We start from the raw sequence: 17,780 nt of genomic DNA on the forward strand, positions 1-17,780 counted from the left end.
GCGTTCATTTCCACTTTTTAGCTCGGAGGTCCTGAAAATAGAAACTAGTATGAAAAATAGAAACTTTCCTAAATTGAAAAATAGAAACTTTTGAAAAATAGAAACTTTCTAAAAATGAAAAATGGAAACTTACTAAAAGTGAAAAATAGAAACTTTCCAGAAATGAGAAATGAAAACTACAGAAATGGAAACTTTCTACAATAAGGAACTTTCCCAATCAAAGAGTGGAAACTTTCCAAAACAGGGATTTTTCAAGGAAATGGCGCAGAAAAATGTAGGGAAATGCAGTTAAAACGTCGCATTAAAATGCTCCTATCATAGAGATCAAGAGTGAGAAGACGGGGAAGGAGTTCAAGGTAAATGGGCTTCGTCTCAAGCCCTACTATGAGTCCTTGGTGGGGCACACATTGGAAGAGATACCCCTCCAGGAGGCACCCCATGATGTGTGAACAAGGAGAAGAGTCCAGGCTGAAGGACTATAAATATTAAGCGCTACATGGGAGGCAACCCATTTCAAGCGAAGCTGTGGAGGAGCCATCAACGAGAGTTTGACATTTCTATCCCTTCACTTGCTTAGGTTGAATTGTACTTGGGTCTTTGTTTGTTTGTTTGTTTATTTTACCCTTCCCTTATTTTCGTAGCCCCCATATTTAGGGTTTATATACCATATTTTTTTGCTTACATTGAGGACAATGTAGATTCTAAGTGTGGGGTGGGTTTACACCTTTATTTCAGTTTAAAAAAAATTTAAAAAAATGTTGGTTTTAGAGTCTTTTTGTTTGTTTGAGTCTTAGGATGCTCCTAACGTCTAAGATGAACATGTCTCTGAATTCATGGCTGAAGGTTTTCACAATCGAAATAGGACTTAATTGAATTCTGTGGTTAATCGACGTTGTGATGCTTGTATGAAGATTTGAGATAGGGTTGTAACTTGGTTCATTAAGCATGCTAGGATTAAGTCTGATTCATTTGACCCTAAGTGAGCTGTTGAGCTAAAATACCTTCTTTTCGAGTGCTTATTGATAAATTCATAATTTCATGGCTGTATTTGCAAAACCTCATCATTCTTTGAAAATCCAATGATCATGTGCCGTAGATTTTAATGGACTAGAGAGTACTGGAACTCGGCTGTTGTGACTGTCAAAACTTGTATGCCATAATATGCCCTGATCCTGGATAGGATAGAAGGCATTAGGGTAACCACCATAGCCAAACAAGCATGTGTCCCCAATTATGCCCGTCGTGGGACTCCTTAGAATGAACCCCTTTGAGCCTACGTTGAAAACCTTTGTTTCATCACCCTCACTACCCTACCATGAGCTTAGTATAGGATATCTCTACCGTTGTCTTAGGGACTTAGTAGAGCATGACATAGTGTGTAGGGGTGACGATGAAGGACAAGTGTGGGGTGGGGAAAAAGCAAGAAAAAGAAAGAAGATTGCCGTGAAAAATGAATGAAAGAAAATGAAAAAATAAAAAAAGAAAGAAAGAAAGAAAGAAAAACAGCAAAAGAGAAGAAAAATTGAAAAGAAAACTCTTGGGAAATTGTTGAAGTGTGGTTTTGGACTTTCAAATTTGTAGAAGGCTCAAAGTTGAAAATTAGGCCTTTGTCCGTTTCCATGCTCATTAGAGTGAAGGTTTGGCCCAAAACAATGATATTTGGCGTACAAAAATGATGACATAACGTGGTCCTTATATGCTCTGCTAGGTCCTTAGGATTTTTGTATCCTTAATCTTCATTTCGAAAACCCTAGCTTAGCCCCATTACAACCTGTTTTAAGTGCTTACTTGATCCTTGAGATGGGCAGTCTTTGGTTAGTGGAGTCAGGTACGCAGTCGAGCTTATGATTTAGGTCCATTTGTGCACTTAGTCATTTCATGAGGTCTTTAAAAATTCTTCACAAAATGCGTTTATTGATGAAATATGCAAGCTGTTTGTTGCCTTACAATTTGTTCTCTTGAATATACTTGAGTGTGAAGCTTTTAAGCATAGCCATTTCTGAGAGAAAAATAGAGAGTATGCCTTGTGAGTTTGGATTGGACTTGTTCGAAACATGCTATCATTCATTGTATAACTTAAGTTCTCCATATCTTGCTTAGTCATATGAATGTCACATGTTTATTAACCATGGAATTATCTATGCGATTTTGATTAAGTGTTTAACGTGAAAGCCATGAGTTTGGAGTCTCTGAGACAACAGTTAGGAGCAATAGAGTCATTTACTTGCTTTTCGTTGAGTCTTTGTTTTGTTTTGTATTTTTGTTTTGCTAAGGGACTAGCAAAAGCTAAGTGTGGGGTAGTTGATAGGAGCAAAAAGTGTGACAATATTATTGAATATGTGCGCCATTTTAGCCTTGTTTCTCCCTTAAGTTTAGTGTTTTGAGTCATTGAGTCGTTTTTAGAGTCTTGTTGAGTGTTTGGAGTGAAATAGGCGAAAAAAGTAAAATTCATGAAAAATCCTAGCTGGATCAGGATTCCTAACTGTCAACTGTTTTTGCAGTCTTTACATTTTAATTCCCTTTATTTTCTCTAGAAAATTCTGATATTCTCCTCTTGTTGTAGGAAACGTTGCCTGGTGGAACTCTTGGAAACAGCAATGATGGAGTCATAAAATAAAGCATTAAGATATTTGACCAAGCAATGAAGAAGGGAAATAAAGGAGAAAAGACGTTTCAGCTGGAAAATAAATTAGAGAAAGACGTTTTCAGTGGAGGAATAAAAGAGAAAGATGTTTCAGCTGGAAAATAAAAGAGAAAGACGTTTCAGCTTGGAAATTAAAAGAATTGCCCCATTATGAGAGGAGTTAAGGCCATAAAGGAGACGTTTCAGTTGGGAAAGCCAACCAATGCTCCCCTATAAATAGGCAACGTCCAGAACATAATTTGCATCACTTCCTGGCCAAAAACCATTCCAAGACTGCCCAATTCACTCCTTAAACTTCCATCACCTACAAGACCGTGACACCATCCATCCATCAATCTACAAAGCTCTAAGGCGCTGAGTCAAGGACGCTCCACCACCATCGCAGAGACGAGTTCATCACCGTGTTGCTAAGCCGCTGAGGAAAGCTTCAAAGTGTAACTATGACTCTACTTATAATTTTTGTTTCGGTTTTGTTTGTTTCAATTTGTGAGTTGTGTAATTGGAGACATGAAATTTTCAGAATATTTTTATTAATATTTTTGAGATTTTCAGTTTATTATTGAGTTAATTTTGAGAATTCTTTTATGATGCATGTTACAATATTGTGCCCTTTTATGTGTTTAGGTAATTTTCAGAGTTAAGTTCATAAGTTTGCATGCTAGAATAACAGTGAGAGTTCTTGTGTGTTTTCTTAATTTGCCAAGAGTAATTGTTATTTGTTAAGGCGCTGAGTTAAACAAGTAGCAATTAGTTCTAAAAAGTGGTAAAAACTATGTTCAATGGTTAAACGATTCTGGAAATTACGTGTTAAATTCTATGTCTAATGGTTAATTTGCACGTGTGAGTTGATTCAAGGGTTAGATAATACTACTAGTTAAGAGAACTACGCTGAGTGTTTTCGAAAATTAGTAGTATTAGGCTTGGTAAGGACTTTTCCGATCCAAGCCTACATTAGAATGAATCAGATAAGTGGATTGATCCGCTGAGGCTTTTCATTTGAGCTCTTATCTACGCATTAAAGATGGACACATTTTTGTAGCATGTTGAAATGAATTTTCTATTTTTACACTTAGTAGTTTCCGAGTGGTATTGGTCTAGGTTAGGGAAGTCGATCATTGTATATAGTTTTATTTGTTTTGTTTTTATTTTAAGTAGATTAGAAACCAAATTCAAAACCCCCCATTTTATTCTTTTATTTGTTAATTGACCTTTTTGTGTAGGTGTACCCTACAATCCCCGGACTGAACGATCCCTGCTTATCCTATACTGACAACTACATTTTGCAGGGTTAAATTGTGAGGCTATTTCAGCCGCACCAAATACTCAGCGTGATTCTAGCATGCAAACTTATTAACCTAACTCTGAAAATTACCTAAACACCTAAAAGGGCACAAGATTATAACATGCATCATCAAAGAATTCTCGAAATTAACTCAATAATAAACTGAAAATCTCAAAAATATTAATAAAAATATTCTGAAAATCTCATGTCTCCAATTACACAACTCACAAATCCAAACACACAAAACCGAAACAATAATTATAAGTACAGTCATAGTTACACTTTTGAAGCTTTCCTCAGCGGCTTAGCAACAAGGTGATGAACTCGTCTCTGCTATGGTGGTGGAGCGTCCTTGACTCAGCGCCTAAGAACTAGTAGATTGATGGAAGGATGATGGTCACGATCTTGTAGGTGATGGAGGTTTGAGGAGTGAATTGGGCAGAGCTATGGAATAATTTTTGGCTAGGAATTGATAAGCTAGGAAGTGATCTTGGTCAGGAAGTGATGATTTTGGAGTAGAGAATGGCTGCTATTTATAGTGGAATTCTCATCTCTTGTGATGCAATCATGGCCAATCATCTTGAGGTGATTTCTCCTCCAAATTTGCTTGATTTTCTCTTGACAAAGTCATGAATTTTCTGATTTCTTTTCCTCTTTATGGCTCATTGTATATGCCTTGAATAGCAACCAGATACATCCCTTATTCTTCTCCTTTGATTTGCACTAATTTCTTCCAAGAATTGTGCACACAATAAACTCCTACAATCAAGAAAAATAAGAATTTAATTAGAGTTTATAATCAATAAGAAATAAGATAATTAGGAATGAATATTGATTAACAACAATCCATTTAACTCCTCGAATTCTTCCTGATTAATCCTTCAATTTTTTCTTGATTTCATCAATCAAGAGTTTCTAATGGGATGGACTCTCATTAAAATAGGAAAATCAGAAATAGAAAAGTTCAAATGAAGAAAGTTTCCTAAAACAAAATAGGAAATATTTCCTAAAATGAAAGAGGAAAGTTTCTAAAATGACTTGTCCTTAATTTATGCTCATTCCTGCTCTTTTTTACCTATTTTCACCATTTTCGACCATGAAGTAGCTAAAAACACAAACTGTAATATAATTATTAATTTTTAAGAGAATAACTTAGCCAAATGAGGAAAAATACATATTAAAAACGTCACACTTTGTGCTCCTAGCACATCAAATATTTCAACAGTTATGATATTAGATAAAGGCATTTGATCTCTAGAGCTTAGATTTCCAGTTCTTTGGCATCTATCACAAGTTAAACAATATGCTTATGCATCCTTAAATAACGTTGGCCAATAGAACCTAGATTCTAACACTTTAAACGCAGTCTTCTTAGACCCAAAGTGACCCCCACATGCTTTAGAATGGCAAAAAGAAAGTATGGCATTATGTTCATGTTCAGGCACACATCTCCTAATCAGTTGATCAGAGCAATATTTCCACAAATAAGGTTCATCCCAAAAATATTGCTTAATAGTTTTCTTAAGCCTATCCTTATGAGCACGTGACATGGTATCAGGAATCTTCCTAGAAACCATGTAATTCACAATATCCGCATACCATGGTTCACTTACCTGGATTCCAAAGAGTTGTTCATCTGGAAACGTCTCCACTAAAGGGAGAGAGTCTTCTGCGTGCACCAAACGACTCAAGTGGTCAGCTACCACGTTCTCACTACCCTTCTTGTCTTTGATTTCCACGTCAAACTCTTGCAAGAGTAGGATCCATCTAATAAGCCTTGGTTTCGCCTCCTTCTTAGTCATCAAGTACTTCAAAGCTGCATGGTTAGTATAAATAATAACCTTGGTACCAAGTAAGTAAGAACGAAATTTCTCAAGTGCAAAAACAACTGCAAGGAGCTCTTTCTCTGTAGTGGAATAGTTCAATTGTGCATCATTAAGAGTCCTTGATGCGTAGTAGATGGCATAAGGTTGTTTGTCCTTCCTTTGCCCCAAAACAGCTCCAACTGCATAGTCAGAGGAGTCACACATCAACTCAAAGGGCAAGGACCAATCTGGAGGTAGCATGATAGGGGAAGACATCAATAACTCCTTGAGCTTGTCAAAAGCCTCTTGACACTCCTTGTCAAACACAAACGCCACATCCTTTTGAAGTAGTTGGCATAGAGGTCTCAAAATCTTGGAGAAATCCTTGATAAATCTCCTATAAAACCCTGCATGGCCAAGAAAAGAACAAACCTCTCTCACAGAAGTGGGAGAGGGTAAGTAACGCACAAGGTCTACTTTAGCTTTATCAACCTCAATTCCCCTAGAAGAGACAATATGTCCTAAAACTATACCTTGTCTAACCATAAAATGACATTTTTCCCAATTTAGCACAAGGTTAGTTTCCACACAACGTTTTAAGATAATTTCAAGATTATTAAGACAATCATCAAAACTTTTTCCGAAAACAGAAAAGTCATCCATGAATACCTCTATGATTTTCTCAATATAATCTGAAAAGATACTTACCATACACCTCTGAAAGGTACCTGGGGCGTTGCATAGTCCAAAAGGCATGTGACGATAAGCAAATGTTCCAAAGGGGCAAGTGAATGTCGTCTTCTCTTGATCTTCATTTGCTATGGCAATCTGATTGTAACCTGAGTAACCATCTAGGAAGCAGTAGTAATCATGTCCAGCCAAACGCTCAAGCATCTGGTCAATGAATGGAAGAGGAAAGTGATCTTTCCTTGTTGTTGCGTTGAGCTTCCTGTAGTCAATGCAAACTCTGTGGCCAGTTACTGTCTTTTAGGGCACCAGTTCGTTCTCTGCATTCTTTACAATAGTCACTCCTGACTTTTTAGGTACAACTTGAACTGGGGACACCCATTTGGAGTCTGAAATGGGGCAGATGACGCCACAATCTAGGAGTTTGATGACCTCCTTCTTCACAACTTCCATCATTGGAGGGTTGAGACGATGTTGAGCCTCTCTAGTGGGTTTTGTCCCCTCCTCAAGAAGTATCCTATGGACGCAAGTAGTAGGGCTTATTCCCTTGATATCCGCCAATGTCCATCCTATGGCGGTCTTGTGTTGCTTCAGCATCTTCACCAATCTCTCCTCTTGAGAAGAAGTAAGTGATGAGGACACTATCACTGGTAAAGTCTCCTTGTCCCCCAAATAGACATACTTCAAGTGGTCTGGTAGAGGTTTAAGTTCAAGTTCTGGTGCCTGGACTACTGAAGGTAGAGTCTTGTTAGTAGATAACTGAATGGACAAGGGTGGATGAGACTTACCTACAAAGGATGATGCTTCAAGGAAGGACACATTAGCAATGATTTCGTCCTCACATGTTTCCTTGAGCACATCATCTTGGAGTGTGACGCCATCTTTGGTGTAGCCCACTCCTTGTTCGAGTGTGGTGGCTAAAGTATCCTCATTCATGATATCAAACATTTCCTGCGCAAGGTTGTCCAGAATATCAATAGAAAAACAATCATGAACATCAAGAGGATACCTCATGGCTTCAAATATGTTGAAGCCAATAATGTCACCATCAAATTCCATGGTGAGAGAGCCATCATACACATCAATCTTGGTCCTGGCCGTCCTTAAGAAAGGGCGACCCAATAACATTGGCGTTGAACTCACAGGAGAGTCCTCCATCTCCAATACATAGAAGTCAGCTGGAAAGAAAAGATGATTAACCTGCACAAGAACATCTTCCAACAAACCTCTAGGGTATGGATTAGACCTGTCAGCTAACTGAATGATAACATTATTAGATTTAAGCTCACCTAGACCTAGGGTTTCATAAACAGAATAGGGCATGACGTTCACAGATGCCCCTAAGTCTAACATGGCATTCTCAAACCTAGAGTTACCAATGGTGCATGGAATAGTAAAACTTCCAGGATCCTTGCATTTGTGGGGTAGTTTCCTCTGAATTAAGGCAGATACGTTCTCACTTACCTTCACTACCTCCTTCTCACCTTTATTCCTCCTTGAGGTACAAAGCTCTTTCAAGAACTTAGCATATCTAGGCACTTGCTTGATAGCCTCAAGGAGGGGTAGATTCACTTGCACCTTCTTGAAAGTTTCCAAGATAGCTTGGTCACTTTCATCCTTCTTTGATTTAGCAAATCTGCGTGGAAAAGGCATACAAGACGAAGAAGGGTTAGCAATAACCGAATTAGATAAGTTGGAATCAATACCTTTAGGTTTCGGATTTGCTTTAGAAGGTGATGACGTCCTAATTTCCTCCTTGGACGTTGCAGGGTCCTTCTCAAGGTTCAACTTGGTGGCTTCTTGCTCCTCCTCAACTCCAATGATCGCTTGAGCCTCCTTGGCTTTCTTAGGGTGATCCACTAACACTTTTCCACTCCTAGTAGTCACCAAAGATGCATTCTCCACATTACCCTTTGGATTTCGTATGGTGTTACTAGGGAGCTTCCCAGTTTCATGAATCTTGCTCATGAAGTCCACAACTTGCCCATTTGTGTCTTAAGATCTGCAATGTCTTTGGTGTGGGTCTGTTGTCCTTGAACCAAGGCCTGAGTTGAATTGGTGAGAGCTTCAAACATCTTGTCATAGTTGAGATTTGGATTTGAACTGCTTGAAGCATGTTGATTCTGCACATAAGGCCTTTGAAAGGATGGTCCTTTAAATGGTGGCCCTTGAGGACGTTGAAAGCTTCCTCCAAGGGGATTCTGAACGTTCTCATTGTTTGTCCATTTGAAGTTGGGGTGGTCCCTCCATCCAGGGTTGTATGTATTTGAATAAGGATCATATCTTAGACATGGGGGACCCCCATGATTCCCTTGGTAGCCTCCAATGGCATTCAATGATTCCCATCCTCCATTCTCTGTCAACTGAGGGCATTGATCAGTCACATGCCCTTGCATCGAACATACCCCACAAGCTTGCAATATTCCCTTTGCACTCACAACTTGATCCATGAGAAGGGTGAGTTTGTTCAATCTATCCTCAATGACCGAAGTACCTATCTCACTCACCCTTCGAGTTGTGAGACCTACACCCTCATACTGTTGGGCATTCTTTGCTCTATTTTCAATCATAGGTCGCCCTTCAGCAGGTGACTTATCCACAAAGGCTCCCCCAGCTGCAGCATCTAACATGTCACGTTCCAAGGGTAGGAGACCTTCATAGAAGCAAGTAAGCAAGGTTTCTTCCTTCATTTGATGTTGAGGACATTGGGCAATCAAGGACTGAAACCTTTCATAATAAGCGGAGTAAGATTCATCTTGAGCTTGCTTTATTCCACTTATCTTCTTTCTGAGTGTGATAATCTTGGAGGCTGGGAAGTACTTCTCTAAGAATGCCTTCATCATTGATAGGAGCATTTTAATGCGACGTTTTAACTGTTATTTCCCTATATTTTCTGCGTTATTTCCTTAATAAAACTCTGTTTAGGAAAGTTTCCATTCTTCGAATGGGAAAGTTCCTAATTGTAGAAAGTTTCCGTTTTGTTGTTTCTATTTTCCAGTTTTAGAAAGTTTCCATTTTAGTTTAAGAAAGTTTCCATTTCTTATTTTAGAAAGCTTCTATTTTCAGGTTTTTGGAATAAATAAGCTGAATTGAGTTCATAAATGGAACGAGAAGTTTTATGAAGATGACATGGCAAGGAGAGAATCAAGGAAGAGTTTTTTTAAAAAAAGGAAAATATATTTTCCTTGGGGATTAAATTTGCCTTGTAATACTTAAGGAAAAACAAGGTGACAACGTGGGAATTGAAGATGATTAATTGAGGATTTCAAGGAGAGATTTTCTTGGGAGACTTTTATGGAAAGAAATATTGTTGGAGGAATAATTTGGTGTGATTGCCAACGTGAAAATCAGAAATAATCAAGGAGATGACGCCAAGAGAGATTCAAGGGAGATATTTATGGAAGGAAAATATGTGTGCACCAAGGAAAAGCTAAAAAGGCGTCTAGATTCATCCCTAAATTCCCTAAAGGAATGTTGGCCGAAATTCATGAAGAAAATCAGAATAATTTCAAGAAAATTCGGCAATTAAATATTAGGGAGGTATTTTAGAGAATTATGATTGGTTGGAACACATCACAAGGCTTACTTGGCATTCTATGATTGGTTGGACCACATCACAAGCTTACTTGGCGAATTATCATTGGTTGAAGCTATGTGGAAAATTCTGATTGCTTTGTGAACCCTAGCCATGCTCCTATATAAAACTCCCCCTAAACCTTTCTCAACGTCAAGGGTTCCTCTCCCCCATACAATTTACACTTTAGAAAAAAATCAGAAAATCTTCTTAGCATAGCCGTGAGTTTCTCCATCCTCTAGTCATCTCCACGAGTTCAAGCAAGGCCAAGGGAGAAGAAGCATAGCCGTGAGCATCCATCATCCATCTCCAACCTTGAAGCTTGCTTTCGAGATTCAAGAGACCACCACATCAATCGTTCATCACCATCCCCATCTCACGGTGTAATCCGATTCTCCTTTGCAACCTTTGCTTTGAATTTCGTTGGTTATGAACTAGTTGACATATGTGTTTGAACAAATATTAATTACTGAAATTTTTATGATTAATTGAGAATTTTCAGATTCATATTATTGTTCTTCGAGAGTTGCTTATGTGGGTTTGTTTAATTAAATTTTCATTATAGATAACTTTTGTATTTTAATCTTATGTGGTTGCAAACACTTAGGGTTTCGATATAATTGGTGCTAGGTTTAAGAACATGAAATCGACTTTTCGTTTTGTGTAAACTTGAATCAAAGTAGTAAAGGTTTTGTGCAAAGACCGAATTTAATTAACGAGGATTGCAATTAGGTGGACTTTTCCATACTAAGTTGTACACTTGAGTTGATAGCCTTTCTCTATGTGTAATGCGTTAAACATGACATGATTGACTAGCTTTCTAGGGTTTGATTGCATGTTTGATAGAATTAATCTAGGTGCTTTCGCTTAGGTTAATTAGCATTGAAAAGTAAAAAATGGGAATTCATTTGCTTTCGAATGTTTCACATGATCAACTCCTTTCTCATGACTTAGATGAACAATATTAGGGTTTGAATCGATTTTAATCATAAGTTTCGGTTTTGATCTTTGTTCTCTCATTCCATTCGTATGTTTATGTTTTTGCATTTTAATTGTTTTGTTAACTTAGTTTTATTTTCGAAAAACCAAAAACAAAATCCCCCCTTTTCGTAAATAATGTTTATACTTGTGAATATCTTTGTGAATATTATACTTTGTTTTAATTTTAATTGTTTGTTTGTCCTACATTGACAGGTGTACCCTCAATCTCCGGAATAGAACGATCCCTATTTATTATATACTACTAATGACATTTCAGGGTTAAATTATGCGCTTGCTCAAAGCGCATCAATTTTTGGCGCCGTTGCCAGGGATTGAAAAATCACTTGTTAAATTGTGAATATTTGTTGTATATATTTTGTTCGAAACAGAGATTAATTAATTTACTTAGGTTTTTTTTTATATTGTTGTATACGAGTTTTGATTGTAAGTTGTAAATTGAATGGAATAGGTGAAGTCGCGTTTGTTAATATTGGCCTAAACCCCTTTTTGGTACCTAGTTCAGGTCCCTTAAGGTTGAGGGCGGCCTTTATTAACACTTGTTGAATTGTCTTCACACTTAGGACCTTTTTCATCTTAGTAAGTATAGCCTATGTGGAATGGTGTCTAGGAAGGGGACAACGTTTATGACGGGTTTTTGAATCCAGAAGTGCTTGCAAATGGGCCTAAACCACTATGTGGGAGTAGCTCATGCCAAAATGGATTTTTCCTCTCGTGTTCGTCCTCCCCCACCTGGCCATTTCAGTAAGGTTGCCCAAAGGATTTGAAAGGGAGTTTGTATCTAGGCGACTATACTTGGGCCGCACGCCCATTTGATTTACCGCTTGGAATTTAATTCGATATCAATAATATTTATAACAAAATAAAATGTTGTGATACACTAAGGTACAAAAAAAAAACACTTGTGTAAATATTTTTCGTGTTTTTTTTTACTCACTTTTGTACCTAACTTGTGTCGTATGTACAATGTACTTGTTAATTATACTTTTATTTTGTAATTCATAGTTACTTGTTTATATATTTTCTAAATCTTTGTTAATTATAGTCACTAACTTTTTAATTTCTATTCCGTCTGGCTGAAAGACGTTAAACTCAAGCGCTGCTTGGGAGGCAACCCAATTCAGAAGCAGCTGTGAAGGAGTCAACAACACAGATTTGTTTTCTCCTTCCCTATTTCTTTTATTTTTCAATTTCTCTTTTGTTTTTCTTTTCGTAAATTCCATTCCTATATGCTTAATTGTTTCATTGCATTCTTATGATTGATTATATTGAGGACAATGCAATATTTAAGTGTGGGGGAAGGGATTTACATTTGAGTCTTTTATTTTGAGTCATATATATTGGAAAATTAAAAAAAATAAAAAAATGTCAAAAATTAAAAAAATTTGTTGCTTTTATTTATTGAGTCATAGGTTGCCTTTCAACTGTCTAGGATGATTCTATATCTCTGAAATTATGGCTAAAAGAGGATCACAATATTGAGATGATTTTAAATGGTATTCTTTGGTTAATTGAGATATATGAAAAGTATATGCATGTGTAGTGGATATGGATTTCGTGACCTTGGTATAGAATATGAGCATGTTAAGATGAGTTTTGATTCATAAAAACCCATGTGAGATATTTGAGCCATGTCCCTTTTTCTTGGAGTGATAATTAAAAAGAATATATTCTTAATTTCTTGGCGATGTTTTGATGATCTCATTATTCTTTCATCTTGATTGACTACTTGCCATAGATTAAGTTTGATGGACTAGAGAATGCTAGAATTCGCTCTTGTGCTTGTTGAGATGTATATCAATACATGGCCCTGATTCTGGAAGGGATAGAGGCAACCTAGGAATTACCACCATTGCCATATAAACCTGTGTCCCTAATTGTGCCCGTCGTGGGACTCCCCTAGATAAGCCCCTTTGAGCCTACATTAAGCCTTTTCATTCATCACCCTTAAAACCCTTAACCATGAAGCTTAGTATAGTTACAATCCTACCCTTTGTTCTAAAAACTTAGTGGAGCTATCTTTTGAGATATACTACGTGGGTTTGGTGCTAAGGATGAAAATTGAGAAGAGGTGAAAGTTCAAGTGTGGGGGTAGACTTGTCCATAAGAGAAAAATGTATGAAGAAGCCGAGAAAAAGAAAAAGAAAAAGAAAAACATGTACGGCTAGAAAAGAAAGAGAAAAAATATGTCTATGGATTTTAGTCCCCTATACTTGGTGAGTTTGGAGATTGTTTTGAATTGAAGGCCCATTATAGAAAAATTTGGTCTTTGTCCAGTTCACTAGTTTAAAGGAATTTTAGAGTGAAGTTAGGGCCCAACATGAAGACATATGGTCCTTTACTTCTATGGGATGTGACGTTTTTGCAATGCCTTGGTGGATTTCTAGAAGTCTCTACAGTTACATGAGCTTTGCTAGGTTTTTAGGACACTTTGTTAAAATCCTTACCTTTCATTTCTTAAAACCTTGAGCCTTAGCCCCATTACAACCTTTGAGAAGACCTTCTTGATCCTTAAGATGGGACAGCCTTTGATGTGGAGATGAGTTACAAGAGTTGAACCTATGGCTTGGGTCCATCCGTGCAAGTAGTTGGTATCTTTCATGAGATCTTTTGAAAAAAAAAATTATATTCACAAAGTGCTTTTCGTTTCTTATATATGTGAGCTATTTGATTGCCTCAAAATATTTTCTCTCACATATAATTGAGTGATTATAAGCTTTTAAGCATTGCCTTGAATTCTGAGAGAAGAAAGAGTGGATATACCTTGTGAGGATATGAATCATACTTGTTTGAAGCATGCTTAACAGAACCCATCACCATTGTTACAACCAAGTCCTACTTGTGTGTGTGAAGATTATGTGTTTTAATTAACCCTCGAAAGCTTAAACATTGATTCTTGGTTGAGTGCTAATCTTGGTGTTGTGAAAGAAGGAGATTGCTGAGACAAAAAGTTGAAGGGCAATAGAGTCATTGTTTGTGTAGTCTTTAAATTTTCGTTGAGTCTTAGTTGAGTCTTTGTGTGATTTTGCTAAGGGACTAGCAAAAGCTAAGTGTGGGGAAATTTGATAGGAGCATTTTAATGCGACGTTTTAACTGTTATTTCCCTATATTTTCTGTGTTATTTCCTTAATAAAACTCTGTTTAGGAAAGTTTCCATTCTTCGAATGGGAAAGTTCCTAATTGTAGAAAGTTTCCGTTTTGTTGTTTCTATTTTCCATTTTTAGAAAGTTTCCATTTTAGTTTAAGAAAGTTTCCATTTCTTATTTTAGAAAGCTTCTATTTTCAGGTTTTTGGAATAAATAAGCTGAATTGAGTTCATAAATGGAACGAGAAGTTTTATGAAGATGACATGGCAAGGAGAGAATCAAGGAAGAGTTTTTTTAAAAAAAGGAAAATATATTTTCCTTGGGGATTAAATTTGCCGTGTAATACTTAAGGAAAAACAAGGTGACAACGTGGGAATTGAAGATGATTGATTGAGGATTTCAAGGAGAGATTTTCTTGGGAGACTTTTATGGAAAGAAATATTGTTGGAGGAATAATTTGGTGTGATTGCCAACGTGAAAATCAGAAATAATCAAGGAGATGACGCCAAGAGAGATTCAAGGGAGATATTTATGGAAGGAAAATATGTGTGCACCAAGGAAAAGCTAAAAAGGCGTCTAGATTCATCCCTAAATTCCCTAAAGGAATGTTGGCCGAAATTCATGAAGAAAATCAGAATAATTTCAAGGAAATTCGGCAATTAAATATTAGGGAGGTATTTTAGAGAATTATGATTGGTTGGAACACATCACAAGGCTTACTTGGCATTCTATGATTGGTTGGACCACATCACAAGCTTACTTGGCGAATTATCATTGGTTGAAGCTATGTGGAAAATTCTGATTGCTTTGTGAACCCTAGCCATGCTCCTATATAAAACTCCCCCTAAACCTTTCTCAACGTCAAGGGTTCCTCTCCCCCATACAATTTACACTTTAGAAAAAAATCAGAAAATCTTCTTAGCATAGCCGTGAGTTTCTCCATCCTCTAGTCATCTCCACGAGTTCAAGCAAGTCCAAGGGAGAAGAAGCATAGCCGTGAGCATCCATCATCCATCTCCAACCTTGAAGCTTGCTTTCGAGATTCAAGAGACCACCACATCAATCGTTCATCACCATCCCCATCTCACGGTGTAATCCGATTCTCCTTTGCAACCTTTGCTTTGAATTTCGTTGGTTATGAACTAGTTGACATATGTGTTTGAACAAATATTAATTTCTGGAATTTTTATGATTAATTGAGAATTTTCAGATTCATATTATTGTTCTTCGAGAGTTGCTTATGTGGGTTTGTTTAATTAAATTTGCGTTATAGATAACTTTTGTATTTTAATCTTATGTGGTTGCAAACAATTAGGGTTTCGATATAATTGGTGCTAGGATTAAGAACATGAAATCGACTTTTCGTTTTGTGTAAACTTGAATCAAAGTAGTAAAGGTTTTGTGCAAAGACCGAATTTAATTAACGAGGATTGCAATTAGGTGGACTTTTCCATACTAAGTTGTACACTTGAGTTGATAGCCTTTCTCTATGTGTAATGCGTTAAACATGACATGATTGACTAGCTTTCTAGGGTTTGATTGCATGTTTGATAGAATTAATCTAGGTGCTTTCGCTTAGGTTAATTAGCATTGAAAAGTAAAAAATGGGAATTCATTTGCTTTCGAATGTTTCACATGATCAACTCCTTTCTCATGACTTAGATGAACAATATTAGGGTTTGAATCGATTTTAATCATAAGTTTCGGTTTTGATCTTTGTTCTCTCATTCCATTCGTATGTTTATGTTTTTGCATTTTAATTGTTTTGTTAACTTAGTTTTATTTTCGAAAAACCAAAAACAAAATCCCCCTTTTCGTAAATAATGTTTATACTTGTGAATATCTTTGTGAATATTATACTTTGTTTTAATTTTAATTGTTTGTTTGTCCTACATTGACAAGTGTACCCTCAATCCCCGGAATAGAACGACCCCTATTTATTATATACTACTAATGACATTTCAGGGTTAAATTATGCGCTTGCTCAGAGCGCATCAATCATAGTGTCCCAAGAAGTGATTCGTTCAGAAGGAAGTTCATAGAGCCAATCTTTGGCACGGTCAGCTAAAGAAAACGGAAATGCTTTCATCTTAAGGATATTCTCATCCACTCCTTGTGGTAGCATGTTGATACACACAGACTGGAATTCCCTGAGATGCTTGTTGGCGTCTTCCATATTGAGACCATGGAACGTTGGAAATCTAAGAAGCAATCCACTCTTTAACTCAAACTCTGCAGACTTCCCTACAGCAGGGGCAGGGTATACAATACTTGTGGGAAGTCCTCCTTGAACCACAGATGAAGAGAGTTCTCTAATAGAAGCCATCTTAACGTTCTCTTCTTCTTCAGGGGGTGGTGAACGAGGAGGGGTAGTCTGAGGTGTAGGTGAGTTAGACGAAACACTAGCTGATGCGAATTCCTCAGAAGGAAAAATCCTCTTCCCTTGCTCGTTAAATATGTAGTCCTTAAATGGCGAAGGAGAAGGTTTCCTGTACTCAAGTTGTGGAGGATTCTTCAAACGAGCAAGTCTCTCTTCAATTTCTCGTTTAGTAGGGAGTTTAGAAGACTCGGTCATTCATAGAATCCGCTATGTCATTAAAAGTTAAAGAAATTAGTAAATTGTATAGTAAAGTAAATACAAGTAAATGATTTATACAAAAAGTCACTATTCACGATTTACTATTCACAATTTTTACAAGTATAAAGAGAAGTATAATGTACAAAATTTCCACACAATAAAATGTCACATATATATATACAAATTTTAGTTAGAGTGTGAAATAAATAATTAATAAAAGCATGAATCTCATTATAAGTCCTTCACCAAAGTTTAGACGTGTGGCCCAAGGGCTCGACCCTTAATACTAGTCGCCCTCCTCAATCTTTTGGTAACTCTTTTCACATGAGAGCCAGGTAGCAGAGGAATGATTGTAGCGGAGCTCAGCTCACTTGTTTAGCAGGGGACGAGACCCTTTGCTAGCACTTCTCATATCCAATCAACCTAGACACCCTATGCTACTAAGGTGCGCCACATGAGAGAGAAGGGTGCAAGACTAATGTTAAAGACAAAGTCCTTCACCTATTCCATTATGGTCAAAAACTTATAATAAAATGTATACTCTCATAAACCATGTTTTTCACTATTCACGAAAATTATGTATAATTTTATCTTTTCCTTTCTTTTATTTACAATTATTTCAACACTTAGGTACGGGCACAGGGAGTCTCGATGTGCAATCGGACTGAAACAGCTACCATTTTCAAGACTATGTTTAATCCAATATACCTTAGTGCATCACAACATTTTCGTTTGTCACAAATATCATTGATTTCGAATTAAATCCCAAGTGGTAAATCAAATGGACGTGCGGCCCAAGTATAGTTGTCTCGACACAAAGTCCCTCTTACATCCTTTGGGCAACCTTACTGAAATGGCCAGGTAGGGGAGGGCGAACACAAGAGGCAGAATCCATTTTGGCACGAGCTACTCCCACAATGTGGTTTAGGCCCATTTGTAAGCACTTCTGGATCCAAACCCGTTATGAACGTTGTCCCCTTCCTAGCCACCATCTCACATAGGCTATACTTACTTAGATGAAAAAGGTCCTAGGTGTGAAGACAGTTCAATGAATATTAATAAAAACCGCCCTCAACCTTAAGGAACCTGAACTAGGTACCAATAAGGGGTTTAGGTCAATATTAA

At 37.1% G+C, this 17,780-nt stretch overlaps 1 protein-coding gene across 1 annotated transcript in view; it reads right to left on the minus strand.

Annotated features, from left to right (window-relative positions):
- The window catches only part of LOC112177922, a gene marked incomplete at its 3' end in the record, with an annotated part of 128,197 nt that extends 118,939 nt beyond the window's left edge, over window positions 1-9,258 (minus strand). Inside the window, exons 1-5 of the mRNA XM_024316159.1 lie at window positions 9,146-9,258; window positions 8,125-8,294; window positions 5,768-5,832; window positions 5,358-5,713; window positions 5,135-5,222 (exon numbers count right to left, since the gene is read on the minus strand). Of these exons, the coding sequence (XP_024171927.1) occupies window positions 5,135-5,222; window positions 5,358-5,713; window positions 5,768-5,832; window positions 8,125-8,294; window positions 9,146-9,258 (792 nt within the window). The remainder of the gene's footprint in view (window positions 1-5,134; window positions 5,223-5,357; window positions 5,714-5,767; window positions 5,833-8,124; window positions 8,295-9,145) is intronic.
- Window positions 9,259-17,780: the final 8,522 nt, after the last annotated feature.

This window comes from Rosa chinensis, chromosome 7 (assembly GCF_002994745.2).
Source record: "Rosa chinensis cultivar Old Blush chromosome 7, RchiOBHm-V2, whole genome shotgun sequence".
Classification (NCBI taxonomy): domain Eukaryota; kingdom Viridiplantae; phylum Streptophyta; class Magnoliopsida; order Rosales; family Rosaceae; genus Rosa; species Rosa chinensis.